The 24649-nt window shown below is 41.5% G+C and overlaps 1 protein-coding gene across 1 annotated transcript in view; it reads left to right on the top strand.

Annotated features, from left to right (window-relative positions):
- Positions 1-24649, top strand: part of CLASP2 (cytoplasmic linker associated protein 2) — an 817644-nt gene that overhangs the window by 118808 nt on the left and 674187 nt on the right. The window contains exon 4 of the mRNA XM_070727408.1: positions 9146-9243. Within this exon, the coding sequence (XP_070583509.1) occupies positions 9146-9243 (98 nt within the window). The remainder of the gene's footprint in view (positions 1-9145; positions 9244-24649) is intronic.

Here is a 24649-nt window from a genome sequence, read left to right as displayed (position 1 = left end):
GGGGGACAAGATCAATGCAGCAAATGGCGAGATATCTGAAGAAGAGGAAAGAAAAATCATGTATTTTAGCATTGAGGGACACTAGTGGAGTGGTTAGATATGGTAATGAGCAGTTAGAGGAGATAATGAGGAAATATTATGAAGATTTGTATAAAGAGGAGCAAGTGAAGATAGGAGTCCTCAAGGTTGGGAAAATAGTAAGTGAAGAAGATAAACAAATTTTGAATGCAGAAATTACACAAGATGAAATTGCTAGAGTAATTAAAGGGTTAAAACAAGCCAAAGCACCGGGCCCGGATGGGTTTACAGGGGAATTCTATAAAACTTATGTGAATGTATTGTTACCGCATTTGGGGAAATTGTTCAATAATATATTGTTAAATTGTGATATCCCACAGACATGGAAGCTTTCAGAAATTGTTACCATTCCGAATATGGGTCGAGATTTAAGAGAGCCTGGGTCTTACCGTCCGATCAGTTTGGCAAATCAGGATTATAAAATATTTATGAAAATACTGGCAAATAGGTTAGAAAATATTTTACCAAAAATAATTGAAGAGGATCAATATGGATTCGTGAAGGGAAGGAAAATAAGTGAACCAATTAGAAATGTAATGAATGTGATGCACCATGCTACCGCTACTAAAAGGAAATTGGGAATTTTGAAATTAGATGTTTATAAAGTGTTCGATAAAGTTAACCATAGCTATTTATATAAATTATGTAATGAACTAAATATGGGGGGGGGAAATTTTGTGAAACTATAAAAGAGATTTATAAAGGAAATGAAGCGTATATAAGAGTGAATGGACAAAGAACGCAGAGTATTAAAATATTAAACGGCACCAAGCAGGGATGCCCTTTATCTCCAAAATTATTTGTAATAGCAATAGAGATCTTAGCTAATAAGATAAGACAAGATAACACTTGGGCCGGATATAGAATAGGGGAATTAAAAATGAAAATAAATTTATTTGCAGACGATGCAATTATATTGACCCAGACCCCGATGGAGATGATTAAAGGTATAATAAATATTTTACAAGAGTTTAAGCAGGAATCGTGACTGTCGGTTAATATGGAAAAATCAGAGATTATGTGTTTAAATACAGATCCGAGAGAACAGATAGAAATCAGGAAAGAATCAGGGTTGAAATTAGGACTTAAAAAAATAAAATATTTGGGAATTTGGTTATTGAAAAACCCAGTGAAAATTGAAGAGATTAATTATAGATTAATATGGAGGAAAATGTTGAAACAGATGAGGAGCTGGAAAGAGAAAAAGCTAAGGAGACTCTCTAAAATAAGAGCTTTAAAAATGATGATAGCTCCCAAGATGATGTACCTATTTCAGGTGCTGTCGGGGGGGCTATCGGCATGTAAGGTTAAAGAGTGGGACAAAAAACTAAATTATTGGATTGAAGAAGATAAGAGACCAAGAATAAGAAAAAAGTGGTTAATTGCGAATGAAAAAGAGGGGGGATGGGGAGTTCCATGTTTGGAGCTGTATTGGGAAGCTTTTCAAATGGAAAGGTTAATGGAGTTGCAATTAGGTGAAAATAAATGGGTGAAATTGGAAAAACAGATAAACGGGATGAAGAATAGAGAATTAATCTTTAGAAAGTGGAATAGGAGTGACTTAGGTAAATTAATAGGCCCAATGAAAGGGACTATGGAAATTTGGAAAAAATGGCAGGGGAAAATAGGATTATATCAATCTAAACTGTCATCGCTTTATGTAATAAATAGAGAAAATGAAACTAACTTAAATAGGGTTATAGGAGAGTTGAAGGGAAGAGGGATAACTAAGATAGAACAGTTATATGAGAAGGATGGCAGGCCAAGTAGAAATCGTATAGAATGGTGGTTAGGTAAGGGAAGGTGGCTACAAATAAATGCAATATGTAAATATCTTAATGAAAGGGAGAATAAAGAAGTATTATGGAGGGAGGAGACAGGGTTAGAGAAAATAATAAGAGAAAAAAGTGAGGGGATAAAGGCGCAAGCAACTAATATATACAAATTGCTAGTGCAGTCAGAAGGGGATACGATTGATGGATTGACTAAATGGTGGCAAAATGAGATACCAGTAGAGGTACAAGAAATGGAAAATATAGTAGAAGATATAAGAAAAATTAAATATACAACAATCAGGGAAATGAGAAGGAAAATATTACATAAGTGGTATTTTACTCCCGTTCAATTCGCACATTTTCAGCAGAATGTCAGGGAGAATTGTTGGCATGGGTGTCAAGACAAAGGAGTGTTTATGCATATGTTTTGGGAATGCCCGATAGTGCAGGAATTTTGGCAAAAAGTGAAAGAGGGAATGCTAAATATACAATGGACAATCACTAAGGAAATGGCAGTACTAGTAAAAAGCAATGCGATGGGAGAATTTAGAGAAATAAAAAAAACTGCAATAGAAAGCGCTCAGGCAGTAATAGTTTTGGGTTGGAAGGATGCGACAAAATGGACAAAGCAAAATTGGTATAGTTACATGGTGGACCATATTCAATTTGAAATTATGGAAAAAAGGATATATTCGGATAATGAAACTGAGTTGGGACAGCTGATGGGACGGTGGGACAAGGTAAGACGACATATGATGAGCAGAATCCGAGACCAAGCTACAAGAAATAAATCTGAATCACTCTATAATATGTAAACAGATATATTGCTCTTGGGTTAAGTGGAACAATTTGGTGGTGGGGAATGTGTGTGTGTCGGGGTGGTGGGCACAATTCACTATGCACTGTTTTATGTTGTGTGATATAAAAATTGTTAAAAATCAATAAAAATATTTTAAAATATATATAAAAATCGATATCAACTTTATTTGATTAGTCAATCGACCATATCAAAGCGATAAAAAGGACCACATCGGCCGTCATAAAACTGTGACTGGTTAAAATACAATAAAATTGTCTAAAATAGAGGGTATTTGAATAAATAATAAGTTAAAATACAGTATAATATGCTAAAATTGCGTAGTAAAACATGAGAATATAACTCATGCAAAGGATTATATTAAACAAATCTAAGATACTGATATAAAATATTCTTAAGTGAATACTCGGCCTTTCGGCTAAGATCAAGTGTGTATATAAAAGAAAATATAGATTGTCATAGGGGTCAAATAAGCAATGAAGAAACAAACAATATTAATAAAAATCTTAGGATAAAAGCGACAAATTACAGTCATGCAGTCCTAAGTGGGAGGAAATGGGTGATAGGAATGATGAGAAAAAAATTGCAGAAATAGAAGTGCAGACTTAATAAAAAGTTTGACAGTGTTGAGGGAATTACAAACTTAATTCATTCCGTGACGAGGTTTGTAAGAATAAAAGTTTGTAAGATGAAACAATTTTTTCCATGGGAATCAATGTAAAAGCGAATAATGCGTGCAAGCCCATTAGGAAAATCCAAAACATTAAGACTTAAAAAGAAAAAGAAAAAGCGGTGGGCAGATGAAGCTGAGGTGAATGGAGTGGGGGGAGTGACAGCGAGAGGTGGCAAGAGGTAGCAGTCCCAATGAAGCAAGGCAAAAAGAGCCTCTCTTGAGCTCCATGAGTCTTTGCCTCCCATTTCTGTCCACCCCACTGTGCTCATTTCCCCCACAACTTTCTCCTCTTTTGAGCTCCATGAGTCCCTGCCTCCCGTTTTTGTCCCCCCCACTGTGCTCATCTCCCCCACACCTTTCTCCTCTCTTGAGCTCCATGAGTCCCTGCCTCCCGTTTTTGTCCCCCCTAATCTGCTCATCTCCCCCACAACTTTCTCCTCTCTTGAGCTCCATGAGTCACTGCCTCCTGTTTTTGTCCCCCCCACTGTGCTCATCTCCCCCACACCTTTCTCCTCTCTTGAGCTCCATGAGTCCCTACCTCCCATTTTTGTCCCCCCCACTGTGCTCATCTCCCCCACACCTTTCTCCTCTCTTGAGCTCTGTGATTCTCTGCCTCCCGTTTTTGTCCCCCCCCACTGTGCTAATTTCCCCCATGCAGTTTGGAAGGGGGGAGTTTGTCGCTAGGATTCAAACCAGCGCTGGCAAAAATGAAGGGAATCCCAGCGAGGGGAGCCTCAGGGAAATTCCAGCAATGAAAGAACGGGTGCTTTGGCTGGCAACGGAACTCCGGAGTGGGAAATCCCAGCGCTTCGGGGTATCCCAGTGGTGGTGGCTTGGGTTCGTAAGGTGAAAATAGTTTGGAAGAAGAGGCAAAAAAATCTTAAACACCGGGTTCATATCACGAAAAGTTCGTACGAAGAGGGGTTTGTAAGACAAGGTATCACTGTATTTGTTTAGTAGAGTGATGGCATTTGGGAAGAAACTGTTCTTGTGTCTAGTTGTCTTGGTGTGTAGTGCTCTGTAGCGACATTTTGAGTTGAAACAGTTTATGTCCAGGATGCGTGGGGTCAGCAAATATTTTCACAGCACTCTTTTTGAATTGTGAAGTATATAGGTCCTCAATGGAGGATTGGCAGCAATTGTTTTTTCTGAAGTTCTGATTATCCTCTGAAGTCTGTGTCAATCTTGTTGGGTTGCAGAACCAAACCAGACAGTTATAGAGGTACAGATGACAGACTCAATGATTCCTCTGTAGAACTGTATTAGAAGCTCCTTGGGCAGTTTGAGCTTCCTGAGTTGGCACAGAAAGAACATTCTTTGTTGTGCTTTTTTGATGATGTTTTTGATGTCAGGTGACCATTTTAGATCTTGACATATGATAGAACCTAGAAATTTGAAGGTCTCTACTGTCGATACTGTGTTGTCTAGTATTGTGAGAGGTGGAAGGATGAAAGAGTTTCTCCTAAAATCTATCACCATTTCTATGGTTTTGATTGTGTTCAGTTCTTGATTGTTCCGGTCATACCACAAAGTTAGTTGTTCAACCTTCTGTCTGTATACGGTCATCATTGTCTCGAATGGGTCCAATCAGTGTTATATAATATGCAAACTTCAGTAGTTTAACAGATGGATCGTTTGAGATGCAGTCATTGAGGTATAGAGAGAAGAGAAGTAGTGGGAGTACACTGACTTTGGGGGGCACTGTGTTAATTGTACAGGTGAATTGTATATGTGAAGAGAACTGAAAGCTGTCATTCTTACTTTGCATTATTATGTAATTGGTGTCATTTTCTTTGGATGGAATTAATTCACCGTGGATTAATGGCCCTGTCAGAATTGGACAAATTGTAATTTTTAAATATAACTTGGGTTTTACAGTGGAGCTTTTAAATTTTATACTTTTGCTATATATCCTGTTTATAGTGCCAAAAGTCTATGAGAGATTTGGAAGGTTTTAAATGTAACTAAAACAAGATTCAGTGCATATTATAGTTATAATTAAATACATCATGATTTGATCAGTGATATTACAGTAATAGCGATACAAAGCATGCTTTCAGGAAATAAAAGTAAATATTTTCTTTGTATTATATATGCTTATTAAGGAATCATCTAGTCTAGTGCAGAAAGATAGTCATCACCTTATAACAGATCATTTAATTATGGTTTGAAGTTACAATGCCACTGAAAAAGGTGATTTATGACCATTTTTCATAACTACAACTGTTGCAGCATCCCTGTAGTTACATGATCAAGATTCAGACACTTGTCAGTTGACTCATATTTATGATATTTGTAATGTATTAGGATTATGTAATCCCATTTTATTATTTATTGGAATTGTATGCCGCCCCTCTCCGCAGACTCGGGACGGCTAACAACAGTGGTAAAACAACATGAACAATCCAATTAATAAAAACAACTAAAAAATCCTTATTATAAAAAACCAAACATACACACAAACATCCCATGCATAACTTGTAATAGCCTAGGGGGAAAGGATAACTTAACTCCCCCATGCCTGGCGACAAAGGCGGGTCTTAAGTAATTTGCGAAAGACAAAGAGGGTGGGGGCCATTCTAATCTCTGGGGGAGTTGGTTCCAGAGGGCCAGGGCTGTCACAGAGAAGGCTCTTCCCCTGGGGCCCACCAACTCTGTGGGACCTTATCGGCCCCTGGGATTCGTGCGGTAGAAGGCGGTTCCGGATGTATTCTGGCCCAATGCCATGTAGGGCTTTAAAGGTCATTACCAACACTTTGAATTGTGACCGGAAACCGATCGACAGCCAGTGCAGGCTGCGGAGTGTTGCAGAGACGTGGGTGAATCTAGGAAGCCCCACGATGGCTCTCGCGGCCGCATTCTGCACGATCTAAAGTTTCCGAACACTTTTCAAAGGTAGCCCCATGTAGAGAGCATTGCAGTAATCGAACCTCGAGGTGATGAGGGCATGAGTGACTGTGAGCAGTGACTCCCTGTCCAAATAGGGCTGCAACTGGTGCACCAGGCTACCTGGGCAAACGCCCCCCCTCGCCACAGCCAAAAGATGATGTTCCAATGTGAGCTGTGGATCGAGGAGGATGCCCAAGTTGCGGACCCTCTCTGAGGGGGTCAATAGTCCCCCCCCAGGGTAATGGATGGACAGATGGAATTGTCCTTGGGAGGCAAGACCCACAGCCACTCCGTCTTGTCTGGGTTGAGTTTGAGTTTGTTGACACGCATCCAGATCCCAACAGCCTCCAGGCACCGGCACATCACTTCCACTGCTTCGTTGACTGGACATGGGGTGGAGATGTATAGCTGGGTATCATTGGCATATTGATAATACCTCACCCCATGCCCTTGGATGATCTCACCCAGCGGTTTCATGTAGATATTAAATAGCAGGGGGGAGAGGACCGACCCCTGAGGCACCCCACAGGGGAGAGACCTAGAGGTCGACCTCTGACCCCCCACTAACACTGACTGCGACCGGCCGGAAAGGTAGGAGGAGAACCACTGAAGAACAGTGCCTCCCACTCCCAACCCCTCCAGCTGGTGCAGAAGGATACCATGGTCGATGGTATCAAAAGCCGCTGAGAGGTCAAGAAGCACCAGGACAGAGTTCAAGCCCCTGTCCTGGGCCCGCCAGAGATCATCCATCAACGCGACCAAAGCAGTTTCTGTGCTGTAGCCGGGCCTGAATCCAGACTGCTGAGGACCTAGATAATCGGCTTCTTCCAAGGACCGCTGGAGTTGGAGCGCCACCACCTTCTCAACAACCTTCCCCATAAAGGGAAGGTTGGAGACTGGACGGTAGTTATTAAACACGGCTGGGTCCAGGGAAGGCTTCTTGAGGAGGGGGCACACAAGTGCTTCCTTATAAAGGGCCGGAAAGGACCCCCTCCCCAAGGAGGCATTGTCAATCTCCGGGGCCCAGCTCCGTGTCACCTCTCGACTGGCTGAAACCAACCAAGAGGGACACGGATCCAGTAAACAGGTGGCGGAACTCACAACTCCAAAGGCCTTGTCCACTTCATCAGGTGTCACCAAGTCAAACTCCTCCCAGACTGATGGACAAAGACGTTTAGCCCCAGTCACCTCGACTGACTCATTGTCAGCTGATACTGCTGTGCAATTGGAATCGAGATCAGCCCGGATTCGAGCGATTTTATCAGTGAAAAATGAGTTAAATTCCTCGGCACTACCCTGCAAGGGCTCCCCAACTCCCCCCTGATTTAGAAGGGAGCGGGTCACCCTAAACAGAGTGGCCGGGCGGGATTCCGCTGATGCAATCAAGGCGGCATGGTACGCGCATCTTACCGCCTTGAGCACCACTTTGTAGGTCTTAATAAAAACTCTTACAAGTGTTCGGTCGGATTCAGACTTACTCTTCCTCCATCGCTTCTCTAGGTGTCTCTTCTGGCATTTCAGCTCCTGGAGCTCCTCGTTGAACCATGGAGCTCTACGGGGTCTAGTGCCACAGAGAGGTCGCAAAGGTGCAATTCGGTCCAGAGCCTCCACTGCAGCCTTGTTCCAGGCCTCAGCCAGAGACTCCGCCGAGCTGCGGACGAGTGTATCTGGAATAACCCCAAGCGCCTTCTGAAAACCTTATGGATCCATCAGGCGTCTGGGGCGGAACAACCTAATCGGTTCCGCCTCCCTGCGGGGAAGGATTGGAGCCAGGAAATCAAGCCACAGTAGAAAATGGTCTGACCATGACAAAGGCAATGCTTCTAAGCCCCTTAGTCTCAGACCATCATTCAGTTGCCCTGAGAGGAATATCATATCAGGTGTGTGTCCACCCTCGTGAGTTAGACCCTGAACTACTTGGGTCAGGTCCATGGCTGTCATGGTGGCCATGAACTCCTGTGCCAGTCCAGAGGAACCGCCGAGTGATGGCAGATTGAAGTCTCCCAGGACAATAAGTCCGGGGAACTCCACCGCCAACCCGGTCACCTCCTCGAGCAGCACAGCCAGGGCTGTAGACACACATTTGGGAGGCAGGTACGTGAGTAACAAGCCCATCTGAACCCCTGAATCCAACTTCACAAGGAGTGACTCACAACCCGCAATCTCAGGGGCAACAAGTCTACGCAGGCAAAGGTTCTCCCTAGCTATAATAGCCACTCCTCCCCCCCATCCCTGGGGTCGAGGCTGATGCCATATCTGAAACCTGGCTAGGCATAATTCCGAGAGAGGAACTCCTCCCTCGGGGCCCAGCCAGGTTTCATTCACACATGCCAGATCGGCCTCCTCATCCAGGATTAAATCCCGGATGAGGAGAGCTTTATTTACTACCGATCTGGCATTGAGCAGCAGCAGCTTGAGCCCAGGGTCTGGATTACACTTGTCACCAGTACCTCGGGATGAGCTCACGGGACCGGAACAGGGGATCGCTTTTAAGCAGCGATCCCTTCTTCCTCCAGAACAGCTAGCCCCGTGACTCCCGCCATATCTACCTCTCCCCAGCAAAACCGGAATATTCCGGCCCTCCCCCCCCCCCAGAGATAGGTGCCCCTCTCCCTCCTGTCCTTCCATTGCCAGGTAGGCTAAGTTCGGCATTCACACTATTCAGATTTATGTCCTCCTGACAATCAGTGTCAGTGAAGAAATCAGATTCACTTAATAACCATATTACTAACTTAACAACTGCAGTGATTCATTTAAGACTGAGGCAAATTAAATTGGGCAAAGCTCAATTAACAGATGTTTCACTTAGCAATATAAATTTGGGACTCAATTGGGGTTTTAAGTCGAGGACTACCAAGACAGTTTATTTTAATATCTTTCAGATTTGTTGATGAGCATCTTTCATGTTCACAGGTGAGAGACGCTGCAATTTTAGCACTTGTGGAGATTTACAAACATGTAGGAGAAAAAGTAAGAGTAGATCTTAACAAGAGAGGAATTCGTGCTGCAAGGTGAGTTTAATACTTGTCCTAAGGCTATTAATACTACTTAATATATATTATAATGATTATGTATGTTTGTATGTGCTTATTAAAATCCTTCATGAGATTTTATTCTCAAGCTAAATCCTTCATGAGATTTTATTCTTAAGCTAATATAAACATTTTTGAGGAAGTCAGTTGTCCTAACATAGTGCCTGAAGACAATATTAATATAGGTGACAACAATGCCATCCTGTTTGCTAGTTTGTGGTTGAACAAGATGGCAAATATTTCTCTTGCATAAGCAACAATTTTATCATGTTCTGCTTTGTTAGAACAGGAATTCCTCAGAACTTGTAACAATATAGGAGAAACTATGATAATCTATGGCAGTTAAAAATCAGAAAGAGTTTAGTAGCACTTTTTCACATTAGCACCTTTTTTTAGAAGACAATCTATAGCTCATTTCAACAGATGCATGAAATACAAGTACCTTCTGATGGCAAACTATTTCAACTTCTGAGGAGAATCTGTTACATAGCTCATTTCAAGGGGAAAAAACAAAAGTGACATCACAATTATAAGAAAAATTGCTAAACTCACTTCATGTTATCTCTGAAAGTCTCAACACAGTTGGATTATTACAGTTAATAGATAAAGTGCTTGTAATTCAGCTTATATAACCAACCTATGTTCCCCTCCTTCTCTATTTCATCCCAATTTACATCTATGTCAGTTTATTCATTTTATGAATTTGATAGACCAGGGGTCCCCAACCGCCGCAAGGCATGTTGCACCGGTCCGCGGAGTCAGCAGCTACTGTGGAGCCGGCGACTGCCAAGCTGTTTCCTGTCTCTTTCCCCTCACGTTCACGAGGCCATTTGCCTCGGGCTGAGAAAACCTTTGCTTGCTTGCTTTCTTCCTTTCCTGTCTTTCTTCTCTCATCGAAAGTGGTCTATTTCCTCCTTGTGAAGCCCTTGCAAAGCCCTCGCTCTGCCTGCAGCTCAAACGAAAAGGCTTTGGCATTGTGCAGCTCTTTTTTTGCTAGGCTCCCCCACCCTATTCCCGGGGTCCTGGGTGGGAGCGAAGCCAGGGGTGTGTGTGTGACCATGAAACCCCCACCACCAGCTCTGGTAATTTTCTTTTGGAAGGATTCCTTGCTGCAAGAAAATTACCAGACCTGGCAGTGGTGGGCGCTCCAAGCAGGCAGCGATCGCAAAGGAAGGTGACTGTGTCCGTGGAGGCACCTCCCCCTGCTCTGGGATTCCTTGCTGCAATCCCAGCCGGAACGGGGGGGGATGTCCTCTGGAACTGCTGAAAGGCAAACGGCGGTCCTGAGTGAACAGGAGGGGAAAGAGACAGGAAACCGCCCCCTCCTACCCTTCCTCCCTCTGTTACCTCAACTCCCCCGCAAAATTAAAAAAGGGGGGGGAGAGAGACAATGGAATGATAAGCTAAACCCCCTTTCCGCCCCCACCGGGCCATAGAAAAATTGTCTTGCTGAAACTGGTCCCTGGTGGAAAAAAGGTTGGGGACCACTGTGATAGACAACCAGTTGTTAAGGCAGGTTGGAAACTGGGAGATTATGAATTCTAGTCCTTCCTTGGGCATAAAGCAAGCTAAGTGATCTTGGATTAGTTTTTAGCTTTAGGAAGGAGGAAATGGCAAAGCACGTCTAAAAAAATGTACCAAGAAAATTGCAGAAACTTGTCCAGGTGAATTTCTGAGTACTGGACAAAAGAAAAATTAATGATATCTGATGTTAAAATTAGATACAAAATAAAAGACTGAAAAAGTACTACATTTTTTTCTGATTTGCATCTTTTCTTTATTGAGAAAGTGTAATAGCACCTTAAATGGTATTGATAGTTTTTTAATTAGGATTTTAAAGATGGTTTTAATGTATTATTTATTGGATTGTTATTACTGTTTTCTGTTTTTTTTGTACACGCTGTGAGCCGTCCTGAGTCCTCAGAGAGGGGTGGCATACAAATCCAATTAAATCTAAATCCTCAAAGAAATTCAAAATGTCTATATAAAATATTGGAAGTGTTCTAATTGAATAATTCTAGTTAGATTATTCTAATAACCTAATAAAATTCCCTTTCTCTGAAAAGAAAACCTCTATATATTAGAAACAGTTTGCCATAAAAAAGCCAACTACTGATTCTAGAATACATTATCAGTCCCAAATGTAAATGTATGATAAATCAAAGCATATATATTTTTGTATCAAATTTTAAGAACTGTCGGAGAATAAATTATATTGTAGTTTATTGATTTCAATTTCTGTTCACTTTGAAGGTATAAATAAAGCAACAATATGCATATGCTTAAATACTTTAAACCTTGTAAAAGTAGGCCAGCTGCTTAGAGCAAAGCTCATGTGCGTTGCCCTGTCAGAATACCACTGGTAATTTGATCCGCCGCTGCATGGCCCTCAGCATTATTGAGCTAAAGGCTCTGCAGTCTCCAAATGTGAGTAGTTGTCAGATCCAGGAGATGGAATCCAGGAATGTGTTAGCCTAAAAAAAAACATGTCCTCAATAGCTGGGGACCATTGATAAGGGACGTATGTGCTCACATCTCTGAAAGACTCAGTCCAATAAGCTAGCAGACAAGGTCAATCCACTCCTGGATGCTATCTCCACCACAATGGAGAAAGAAGGTGTTCATTCTGGCAACTCTTCCAAACAAACCATACCTTCAGTCTTTTTCTAATAGTTTTATTATGAACTTCAACATTTAATATGCTAATTGAAGCCTGTAGAGTCTGAGATGCAACCCTTGGATTTTTTTTGCAAATTTTTTGAGTATTGCATGGTCTGGCCTTGGGTTGTTGTTGTTGTTTTTTCGGTATAAGATTTTTATTTTCTCAACCATAAAGTAAAACAATATATAGTTATAAACACAACAACAATGCTTAAAACAATCATATATAAACTTTTCTTTTCTCATTACTCACTCCATGGAAGGTCTTATCTCTCTTCCTGTATAAAATTTTCTGTTAATTTTATACAACATTATCAATTCTTAAAAATCTAAATAAAATTTTTCCCTCACCACCTTACTACAAAAGGTTACATTACATCAATGCAAAGAATTATAAAATCTTTTTTATCTGAATTTTAATATTGTATCATATAGCTAATTAAAAATTCTCCCTATCTATATCTTTAATAAAAGAAACTATTCATAATATATCACCTACATCCTAAAATAAAGTTCTATATGTTTAAAATCTAAACAAAAAGTAAGTTTTGTGTTATATCATTATATAGTGCTACCACCACTTCTCATCTTTGCCATCTGACTTGCAAAGTTTAAATCAAATTCCAAAATTAACCAATTACTAATACATACATATCTCTTAATTTTCTATCCAATCATAAAACTTTCCCCAAATTTTATAATAATCAGAGTCTTGTTTATCTTTAAGTTTTAAAGTCAATCTACTCATCTCTGCACAATCCATAATTTTTCTTAAAACTTCCCTTTCCATTGGTACCCTATTCAGTTTCCAACATTGTGCATATACAATTCTAGCTGCTGTAATTATATGTATAATTAAATATTTCTCTTCTTTATCAAAATTATCTGGTAAAATACCCAGAAGGTATATCTCGGATCTAAGATAAAAAGCCATTCTTAAAATCTTCTGAATATTGAATTTGCGGACAAGTCCACCACATGTGATAGAATGAGCCAGGTAACTCACTGCATTTCCAACAGTTCATCGACAAATTCTGAAACATTTTAGCTAGCTTTTGTGATGATCTATAAAACATCTTATACATATTTTCCTTAAATGCAGTTGACATTGTCATTTTATAATTTCTCTCCCATAATTGCTGCCAACAATCTATATCTATTGTATGGCCTATATTTCTCATCCATTTTATCATTGTATCCTTAACCTGTTCAAATTCTAATTCAATCGATAAAAAGTATTTGTAAAATTTTTGATCAAGACTACATCCTGACCCGATAAGATTTGATCTAATTCTGTTTTTTTGTAAGTTAATACCTTCTGTTTTAATGTCTTTCTCCAATCTTGATTGTAACTGTGAATACATAAACCAATCCAATTTTATGCCTTGTTTTTCTAATTCTTGAAGTGGTTTTAACTTCAGTAACTGTGCCATTATATCCTTGTATCTTAAAATATTAGTCCAGTTTAATCTATTGGGGTGCATGTTTGTTGGAAGGTAGGTTATTTTTTTCAAAGTGGAGTGTAATGGATTGGTTAATGATGGATTCCATGACTTTGCAAGTGACGCAGGTCAAGGAGATTGGTCTATAATTTTCAACATTGCTAGGATCACCCTTTTTGAAAATAGGGATGACCGTGGCTAGAGACCAGACTTTAGGTAGGGCGTTGTAGAAGATATTTTGAAAATTATGCCTAGAGGTTCAGCCAGAGTTGAGGAGAGTTTTTTTAAGAAGTATACACATAGTCCGTCAGGTCCGAGAGATAGAGATGGCTTTAGGTTGTGCAGTGATTTCTTAATGTTTTCTTCAGTAAAGTCGATTTGTGTTAGATCATTGAAGTTAGTTGGAGTGCGATTAGGAAATGCTGGGCATGAGCCGTTACTATTCACAAATACAGAGCTGAAGAAGTTGTTAAAGAGTTTGGTTTTAATTGTTTCATCAATATACTCTTTGAGGTTTGGTGCCATAATTGGTGGGATGGATCTAGAGTCTTTAAGTTTGTTGTTTACAAAGTTATAGAAGGCACGAGTGGATTTTGTGCGTAGGAGGTTTTCTTCTTGTTTGATATGATAGTTCAGGGGTCCCCAACTGCCGGGCCACGGACCAGTACTGGGCCACGGGGCATGTTGCACCGGTCCGCAGAGTCAGCAGCTGCTGTGGAGCCGGCGAGTGCCAAGCGTTGATCCAGTACCTGCTAGCAGCTCCACAATCCACCCACATGCTTTGTCACAATCAAGAATGGCAGACAGAATTGGGGGAGGATGACCCATGATTATTCGTGATCGTTGGGTGGAAAACCAAAAATCAAAAAGAAAAAGGCGTTTTGTTAATCTGGAATAAATAACGCGGCATAGTACAAAGGGCATGTGCGGGCGTCTGTAGGCGGCGCAGGCAAAAGGAAAGGGCAAACAAAGGAACAGAGAACAAAGTCTAGCATGGCAGTGTCCCCAAGGGCACGAGCTCAGGTTCATGGCTCTCGGTGCAGCCCCGGACAGCATAATCCCCTTTAACCAGTCCCATGTAGATAATCATTTGCCAAGCTATCTTGGTTGGTTTTGCGAAACACGCAGCGCTGCCGCTTTGCGAGCCGCCATTCTTTCCCGCTTGCCACTCGCTCCTTTCCCCTCTGCCTCTAATCTCTCCCCTCCCTCCCTCCTCCTCCCTCCCCACAGGCCCTTCTCCCCGCTCTCTCATCACCAAGCCCTTTTTCTGGCACTGCCCCATCGCGGGAAAGAAGGATTATTGTCCTTGGTGCTTGGGAACAGAAATGGCAGCATCTGGCAGGTCCCTGCTTCTTCAAAGCTGCAATCTCGTCTCTTGCCTCCCCTTTTTATTCTCGCCGCTGCCAAGGATGTCAGAGAAGTCAGCCGATGAGGCTCCGGTGGAGCTCGGAGCAAAGGTGAGAAGAGCTTCAAGAAACGAGCCAGCCCTCTTCCGAGCTCGCTCCATTTCCAAAAACGACCCAAGACTCTTTCAGAAAGGCAGTATGCTGAGGAGGGAAAGAAGAAAGAAGCGCTCCCCCCCACCTTCGCCTCCTTTTCATGTGTACATGATTCGAATCTACACCCCCATGCTTAATCCCACCCCCAACCACATCCCTTTCCGCCCCCACCAGGCCATAGAAAAATTGTCTTGCTGAAACTGGTCCCTGGTGGAAAAAAGGTTGGGGACCACTGTGATAGTTGGTACATTCAGTCTTTATTTGATGACATAAATTTTTATATTGGTTTTTAAAGTTTGCAACTTAGCCTGTTTTGTTTTTACACCAAAGTAATCTTTTTTTGGATTGTAGTTTTCTTATTTTTATGGGTAATTTATTTCTCTTGTTTTTGATGTATATTAGTGGTACATTTGATTTTATGACTCTTTGGATCTCGAGCAGAAATTTATTGTAATAGCCACCTACAGTGATACAGCCGGAGAATATTGTGTTCCAATCAAGAGATGAGAGGTCAGAGTCTATGTTGTCATAGTTGGCCTTCTTAAAGTTGAAATTGGTTGTTCTGCTTTTGGCGTTGTTTATGAGAGGACGTATGTTGAGGCAAAAGTCAATTGTGCTGTGGTTACTGTTAGAAAAGGGTTCTCTTACTTGGAGTCCATAAATTGAGTGTAAACTGTTGCAGAAGATGAGGTCTAGGCAGTTGTTGAGTCTGGTGTTGTCAGTAATTAGTTGCACTAGCTCTAGACTAGTGATACCATTGTAGAGGGTTGAGTGAATGGGTTCAGTTGTGCATTCATTTAGGGACCAGTTAATATGTGGTAGGTTTAGGTCGCCAAGAAATATGAGGGGATGTTGGTAGGAGGTTGCCCACGTTAGCAGTGAGGTTAACTTGTTCGCGTGTGCGATGTCATAGTCAGGGGTTCTATAGCATAGGAGGAAGTGGAGTGTGGTGTCTGAGGTTGGTTCACAGATGATAGTTTCAGGGAGGTAAAGTTCTTGTTTAACTTGGATTTGCTTTAAGTTGAGTGATTTCTTGTAGAAGATTGCAACTCCACCTCCTTTACAGGTTGCGCGATCAGATCAGAAAACATGGTAGTCTTTTGTAGTGATAATGGAGTCCGGGAGGGATGTGGTTAACCATATTTTGCATATTAAAATGATGTCAAATTTGGTGATTTTTAGTAGGAGAAGGAGTTTGGGTATTTTGTTAGCAATGCTTCTTGCATTTATTAGTTCAATGTTAGAAATGGTTGATGATGAGGAAGTAAGGAGCATGCATTCCTAGTCTTGGTTGAATGGGGGTTGGTTTTGGTTGGAGATAGGCAGGTAGTTAGGATGGATTTGAGCAGTAGTTGTTTGAGGGTTGAGGCTTATGGTGGGTTCTTGGTTGGCGGTGAATTAATTGTATGCTGGGATGGTTTTGGATGATGGAGTTTGGAGAGTTGGATGATGGGGTGTGGGTCTTGGTTTTGATGCAGCCAGCTTGGTAGTCGATGTATAGGTTGGTTTGTCCTTTGGCTTGATGTTTTTAAAGTTCTGCACGAAGTTCTCTGGATTGGATTCTTTGCAATATGGATAAGTCTGGTCTTGCACGAAATTTCTTGGGGTTGGGGTTATTTTGATTAATGGAATTTATAGTATTGATGAATTTACATTTCCTAATTTCGTTTTTGCAGATGACTCTGCAGAATTGAGGGGCTGCTGAGCCATCTCTCTATTTGAACTCGGGACCATCTCTGGACACTTCGATGATTTCATCCATAGGGAATACTGGTGCAATGATATTGCTAATCTTGTTGATATCAAGTTCATTTTTGATATCCAGGCCAAATAGGATGGCATTGTTACGTTTTTGTTCCCTTTCAAGGGTGTCTTTGATTAGTAGGGATGTGTTATTTGGATGGTGGATTGATGAGGAGGTGGTTGATGTGGTTGCTCATATGGTGGGGGTAGTGGATGATGGGTTATTGGTTGAGGTAGAGGTTGTTGATGATCAATTAAATTTCTGTTTGCCTGTGCTGATATTTTGTTGTCCAAGGATGTGAATCATACTTGTATTCATGCTTCTATCCGTGTTTCCATGGATTCAATATATTCTTTTTGTGAGGATAGGGTTGATTCGAGGTTGTGAAATTTATTGGACATGGTGATTAGTTCATTTAGCTTGGGTAGACAGGTTGGACAAAAATGAATAAAAGTGGGACCTTTTTGAAGGAAGTTGTTTATGTTTTTGTTTATTTCCAGGCAGGAATTGTGGGTGTAATTTGAGCACATTTGGCATTGGTTACATTCTTCTATATCTAAAGTATTTTTGTTGCATTTAAAGCAAATGGTATGATTGGCAGCTGTATCTTCCAGTTGGGGATGTTTGTAAGTTGAGGTTTTTGATTTCTTCTTTGGCATGGTTGATGAGAAAATTTTCTGGGCTTTGGGAAGATTCCTATGCAAACAAGGGCAGTTGTCTTTGTTCCTTAAATGTTCACCATTTTAGATTTACTCTTTACACTTTAAATTCACTCTTTGTTCACCACTTTAAGTTCACTCTTGTTCACCAGTTTAAATTGTGGCTTTAAATTAAGAATGGAACTATTAGGCTCCTGAGGTTTGGATGGATTAGCTGGTTACCAGGAGCTTTCCGGAGTTACTGTGGTTTCACCTTTAGTATCTTTGTTTTGAACCTTCAGAGGATCTGTTTTGAACCTTCAGGGGATCTGCTTGGTAAAGATCGTCAGAGAGTAAAGAGGAATCTTTGTTGAATTAATGAGCCAAGTGGTAATGGTGGCCACTTTATTTACGGGCGTAAGACTGAAACTCCAAATTCTAAACAATTTGCGGTGATTCTGTCCTTTGTGCCTTTATGGCCAGCACTTCCTTTCTTCAGGGCTTTGAGATGCAGATTGAAATGGGCTAGTGGGTGGTGGGGGAGAGAAAAACTTTCTTCTTGATGCTTGCTTGAGGTTAATTTTAAGCCTCTGAGCTTACAGTTTGAGTTTAAGCTTTGGAAGAGGGAAAGAGATTTTCTGGAGTTAAAGGGAGAAAAGTATCTGGATTCTATACCTTGGATTCTGGCTGCTGAGATTCTTTGTTTTGTTGTGGAGCAGCTGGAAGAAGGTGAGTGGAAAAAGGTACACGTTGCTATATTTGTATATTTCTGTTCATTTCTTCCCTGCCAGCACTTGGATCAACTGCAGGGAAAATTTATGTAACAGAGCTGAGAGGAGGGTAGGAGAGCTGGCCACCCCTTGCTGTCCCTTGCAAGAGATGGAGGGAGCCTTAAAGAAATGGGGGGGGGGAGAAAATGATAAGGCTGTGAGAGCCAGTATCTCAACTTCCTGGACACCCCACTCACAATTAATACTCCACCCACCCCATTTTTTTAGATTTCCAGGACACCTGACCAGTGTTCCCTCTAATTTTTTGGGGGCGGAAAAGTATAGTGTCTGAGCGGCAGTCCCTTCGGGACTGGGCGGCACAGAAATAATAAATAAATAAATAAATAAATAAATGAATAAACAAACAAACAAATAAATAAAAAACCACCCTGTTTTGCCTCAGAGAATTTCAAAATAAAATACTGTACTGTGTGTCTATAACAGTGAGCTCATAATAGGGCAACTCTATCAATATCAAAATGCCACTTAAATAGTTGAGCTAGTTTCAAACTAGATTTTGATTTTCTTTCTCTCTTCCTTACTCCCATTCTTTTTCTTTCTCTTTTCCTTCCTCTCTTTTTTCTATCTGTTTCTCTCTCTTCCTCTCTCTCTCCTTCCCTCTCACTCTTTCCCTCTCGGCTTCTGGGCAGGTTTGGAAAACTCTGAGTTGATGATGATTTTTAAGTGAGCGATTGCTCACTGCTCAGCTTAGAGGGAACTATGCACCTGACTCGCATTTTTGTTTGTTTCTTCCCTGTCAGCGCTTGGATCAACTGCGGAAAAAATTCATGTAGCAGAGCCGAGAGGAGGGTAGGAGAACCGGCCACCCCTCGCTGTCCCTTGCGAGAGAGGGAGGGAGCCTTAAAGAAATGGGGGGAGGAGAGAAAATGAAGAGGCTGTGAGAGCCTGTATCTCAACTTCCAGGACACCCCACTTGCAATTATTACTCCACCTACCCCCTTTTTCTAGGTTTCCAGGACACCTGACTCGCATTTTTGTTTGTTTCTTCCCTGTCAGCGCTTGAATCAACTGTGGGAAAAATTCACATAGCAGAGCCGAGAGGAGGGTAGGAGAACCAGCCACCCCTCACTGTCCCTTGCGAGAGAGGGAGGGAGCCTTAAAGAAATGGGGGGAGGAGAGAAAATGAAGAGGCTGTGAGAGCCTGTATCTCAACTTCCAGGACACCCCACTCGCAATTATTAATCCACCCACCCTCTTTCTCTGCCTCTCCAAGAACTCCACTAGCCTTGCTTTATCCACCCGCAGCTGTGGAGAGCTCCTCGGGCGCGCAGATTTTTAGCAGATGAGATAGGGGAAAGGGGAGACCCCGCATGGGAAAGCCTGGCTCCAGTTCCCTTTCGCTCATCAGAGGTGCAAACTTAAAAGTGCTTGGTTTGGCTGCTGCTTGCAGCAGCAGCAGCCAGGAGAGAAGCAAGGGTTTGTAAGATGAAAATAGTTCGTGAGGAGGCAAAAAAATCTTGAATGCTCGGTTCATATCTCGAAAAGTTTGTATGAAGAGGTGTTCATAAGACGAGGTACCACTGTATTTAAAATTTCATCTCGTAGCCTTCTTTTCAAGAGTCTAACATGGATCTCTCTTGGGTATTTGAACCTTCTCACATAACTTGTACTCCATGAATCTCCTTACTCATTTCCTCTTTAGACTTATCTAGTACAAGGCCTAGAATTTCAGTGATCAGGTCTGGGAAGTTCTCGTCTCTAAATTCTCTATGTTTTGTATTCATAGGAAGAAAGCTGATTTTTCAAGTTCGAGATGAAGAATGGCCTCTTCTAAGTTGTGGTTAACGAATTCTAGTCTGTCTTCAGTTTTTTCCATTTTCCTTTCGATTTCTGCTGTTTTCTTCTTCACCACTTCTATCTCTTGTTCATTTCTTGTTAAAGCAGCTTGCATTACTCCAATCTTCTCGTCCATTTTACCCATATTGTGTTTCAGTTCACTAATTTCTTCTCTCATTCCATCAGTGATTTTTGTGATGTTGTCTTGCATTTTTAGGAGAGTTTCTTGTAATGTATTTAAATAAACTTCATGTTTTTGAGGTGATGTTTTCTTCTCTACTTGTCAATGAAAGCTCTTAATTCTGTCAGTTTCTAGGGGACATGCAATACATGTTTGGTTTAGGAAACTGCCCCGGCAGGATTTTGATTGTGCAGCTGGTAGCACAGTGTGTGTGTGTGTGGGGGGGGGAGATCATTGGATGCCTTTTCACTGAAAGCCTCAGCTTGGTCTTTGTATTCCTTTGGAATATCCCCATCTGGCCTTCCCCAACCAGGCTTTGCCTTTTCATGGTCAGCTCTCTCCCCCCTCCCCCCTTTCTGGTTTTCCTTTTTTGTTGTCAGCAAAATTTACCTGCAACTGAAATATGATTGACTCTTGCTTCCAGTTAATTTTGGAATTTCATTTTCTCAGCCATGCTAACCCCAATACTAATGGCCATTCCATGCCAGGTGCCACCACAAATATCAGTGTTTCTTTGTCCATAGTTATTTATAGGTAGCAAACATGGCGGGCTCTTCCCAGATATTGATCAATCTAATTGGCAAAATTGACTCAGAGGCTTGGCTTTGTGGTTTTCTCCCTGACAGGTAGTCTGACTTCCTCACCAGCATTTTCAATTAGCACACTGTGGCCTGATGCCCGTCCTCCCTGTATTTAAACAAGCCAATGACCTTGGGGTGAGAGGGGTGGTGATTTCAATAGATCTCTTTTCCCTTTCCAGGCTCGGCTTCATCAGTGTGGGTTCCTAACCATGTCAGCTTCATCCGTGGTGAGGTACCACTCAGGAAGGCAATCTGGTGCGCCTCTGGTTATGCAGACATTGTAGAGGTCATTGTTTAATCCATCTTTGAAACAGCTTACCAGGATGTCTTGCAGCCAGTCAATGCGGCAGGCCAGGTCCCAGAACTCTTCTGTGTATCCAGCTGTGGATTGCCACTTTTCACAGCTTTTATTTGTTCTTGGGCTTTTCAGTCAGCTAGGGGATCCTCAAAGTGGTGATTCAGGGCTGTCATGAATCTGTTGAAGTTTCTCAACTCTGTGGTATCCATGTTCCATCCATCTGACCTCAGCTACCTCTAATGCAAGCTGCAAAACTCGTACTCGAGTGCCTTGGATTTGAAATGTGCGCCTATATTCATGCATGTAGAAAAGTACATGTGCTATGAATCCCAGGTGCTGCAAGGTTCCTTCAAATTTCACTCCGGGAGAGGGAGTGGTCATCCACCTTGGTGCCACAGCATTCCTTTCACTCCTGCGGAGGAATTGCTGAACCCCTGCTGTTTGGGGGTGCTGATTCTGTTGAATCATCCCAGGACCTCCCTGAAGGGGAGGGGAGGGAAAGAAGGGACCTGGTTTGGAGCCTATTTTGGGGTCTGCATACCTTGCAGGTACAGACCAAGAGCCTCCACCAGCAGCAGAGTGGAAGTGGCTTGCTGCTCTTAGCCAAGGCGACTACGATCAGAAGGACAGAGAAAGAGCGAAGGAGGTCATCTGGAAAGTGAAGGAATGTAACTTTTGTGCTGGAAGTTGAAAAGAAGAAAGCTTTGAATGAGAAGCTGAGCATTTTGCTGGAGGGGAAAATATTTTCAAAGACTGCTTTTGTTTGAGATTGGGAGACAAGTTATAGAGGAAGTTGGAAGGAGGCTGTATTAACACCAGAACTGTTCAATCAAGTTTAAATGGACATGAAAAGCTAATCAAAATTAAAACTAAAATCCAGGAACTTCTTAAACTTAGTGTGGAACTGGAAAGATAAAAGTAGAATTGATTTAAAACTTATTATTTTGAGTGTATTGGAATTTAAAAGAAAGGAAGGCAACTGTGAGACTACATGGTGAAAAATCTGTTGGTGAAGTTGAGGCGGCATTTGGATGGGATGTATGCTCTGCCAGATGTGATCTTGATTTAATGGAACTAGCTGGATTGTTTATATAACAACTGATAAAAAGAGCTGAAAACTAAGAAAGAATATTTTTCTGCTGAATTTAATGTGAACCTAAAAGGGTGGGGGGAGAGATTTTTCTTCTAAGGCTTTTAGGCTGTATAAAGATTTACTTGGCAGCTGGACAAAGCCATTTGGCAATTACGAAAGATGGAGCTTCGAGAAATTTATCAGTGATATATGCACAAGCATTAAAGAATGGAGAGAGGAAATGAGAGACAACATTAACTCTTTAATTGAAAGTATAAGAAATCTACAAGGAATTTCAAAACAAGATGATTATGACAACATGGAGGGAAATACAAGAAGAAGTTAATGGCGAGTATTCTGAGCAGAAACCGTGTCAGGCCAAAAGCCATCATGTGTAGTTAGAGGCTTTGGCCTGCCACAGTAGGGAACCGGGAGGGATGAGAGAGAGAAAGAGAGAGAGAGAGAGAAGCAAATAATCACAACAAACTCCTTTACACAGAGTCCAAGATCAACTGAACAAATGAGGAAGTCAGTGAATCCCTTCACCGGATTGGTCCATGTGATTGCACTTGTGGGTGTGGGGATGTGAGATGAACCTTAACCTGAGTGGGGAACTGGATAGAATTTAGTGCGGAAATGGCCGTTACGAATACAACATGGCTCTGCTAATAAATTGAACCTTGTGTGACAGGACTGGGGTGGAAAGTGATTTATTTCTCAGATGCTATTTGGTTTGCTGGTTACAAGTGGTGTGCCACGAGGGTCTGTTCTGGATCCTATTTTTAATATATTTGTGAGTGACATAGGGGAAGGTTTGGTAAGGAAGATTTGCCTATTCGCCAATGACTCTAAAGTGTGCAATAGGATTAATATTCGTGGCGGCATCTGTAATATGGCAAATGACTTAGCTTTACCAGATAAGTGGTCAAAGCAATGGAAACTGCAGTTTAATGTTTCCAAATGTAAAATAATGCCCCTGGGGAAAAGGAATCCTCAATCTGAGTATTGTATTGGCAATTCTGTGTTAGCAAAAACTTCAGAAGAGAAAGATTTAGAGGTAGTGATTTCTGACAGCCTCGAAATGGGTGAACAGTGCAGTCAGGCAGTAGGGAAAGCAAATAGAATGCTTGGCTGCATAGCTAGAGGAATAACAAGCAGGAAGAGGGAGATTGTGATCCCACAGTATAGAGCGCTGGTGAGGCCACGTTTGGAATACTGTGTTCAGTTCTGGAGACCTCACCTACAAAAAGATATTGATAAAATTGAACGGGTCCAAAGACAGGCTACAAAAATGGTCTTAAGCATAAAACCTATCATGAAAGACTTATTGAATTTAATCTGTATAGGCTGGAGGACAGAAGAGAAAGAGAGGACATGATCAAAACATTTAAATACGTTAAAGGCTTAAATAAGGTTCAGGAGGGAAGTGTTTTTAATAGGAAAGTGAACCAAATAACTAGAGACACAATCTGAGGTTAGTTGGGGGAAAGATCAGAAACAACATGAGAAAATATTATTTTACTGAAAGTAGTAGATGTTGGGAACAAACTTCCAGCAGACGTGGTTGGTAAATCCAAAGTAACTGAATTTAAACATGCCTGGGATAAACATATATCCATCCTAAGATAAAATACAGGAAATAGTATAAGGGCAGACTAGATGGATCGGGAGGTCTTTTTCTGCCGTCAATCTTCTATGTTTCTAATTAGTAGAGATGAAAAGAAGAATGATGATCAGATTGATCAGCACACAGGAAGTGATGGAAATAAAGTGACACATGTTGGACAATTTCAAAATGGACAGATTAAAGAACATATGATTGATAATTTAGATGGTTTAAAGCAATTAGAAAATGGCTTGATTAATGAGGGAGTTGATGGTCACATGTTTAATGATTACAGTGAGATAAGCACTAATAGAAAATGGAATAGATATGATCTGATACATTTCAGTCGCCAGAGCAAGAAAGAAATTAAAATGGTAATTAAAAATTGGGAAAGACTGCACAACCTAATGATTGATTATTCAATAAGTTAAAAATAGATTTTTATTTTATTTTTATGGATATAATTTGGGTTGTTTTGAAGTAGTAATAGATTTATTAACCTATAAGATTATATTAGAAATATATAGAAAAAATTAATTGAATATTTACCAATGAAATAAGCTGATTTTGATATGAACTAGAAGTATGGAAGTGATAATTCAATGATTATGTAAGATGTAGGTATGTGTGTGTGTGTGTGTGTGTGTGTGTGTTTATTTATTTATTTATTCTTTATGCCACCCTTCTCCTTAGACTCAGGGCGGCTTAAAATATTGTTAGCAATAGCACTTTTTAACAGAGCCAGCATATTGCCCCCACAATCCAGGTCCTCATTTTACCCACCTCGGAAGGACGGAAGCTGAGTCAACCTTGAGCCAGTGATGAGATCTGAACCGCTGGCTTACAGATCTACAGTCAGCTTCAGTGGCCTGCAGTACAGCACTGTACCTGCTGGACCAGGACGGGTTGGTGGGGCGGGGCGGGGGTTTGAGCTGCTGTCAAGACGGGTTGGCAGGGTGGGGGGCCCAGCCTCCAGCTGCCTCCCCCATGCAGCCTGGGTCCACTGGTGAGAGTTTCGCCTTGGCCTTTTCTTCCAAGGGTGGCCCGCTCAAAAGTAATAAAGCTGACAGGCATTCCGTCAAATTTCCCCTGGCCT

This window comes from Erythrolamprus reginae, chromosome Z (assembly GCF_031021105.1).
Source record: "Erythrolamprus reginae isolate rEryReg1 chromosome Z, rEryReg1.hap1, whole genome shotgun sequence".
NCBI lineage: Eukaryota > Metazoa > Chordata > Lepidosauria > Squamata > Dipsadidae > Erythrolamprus > Erythrolamprus reginae.
Note: the sequence above shows the minus strand (reverse complement) of the source record. Positions and strands in the feature narration are given on the sequence as shown.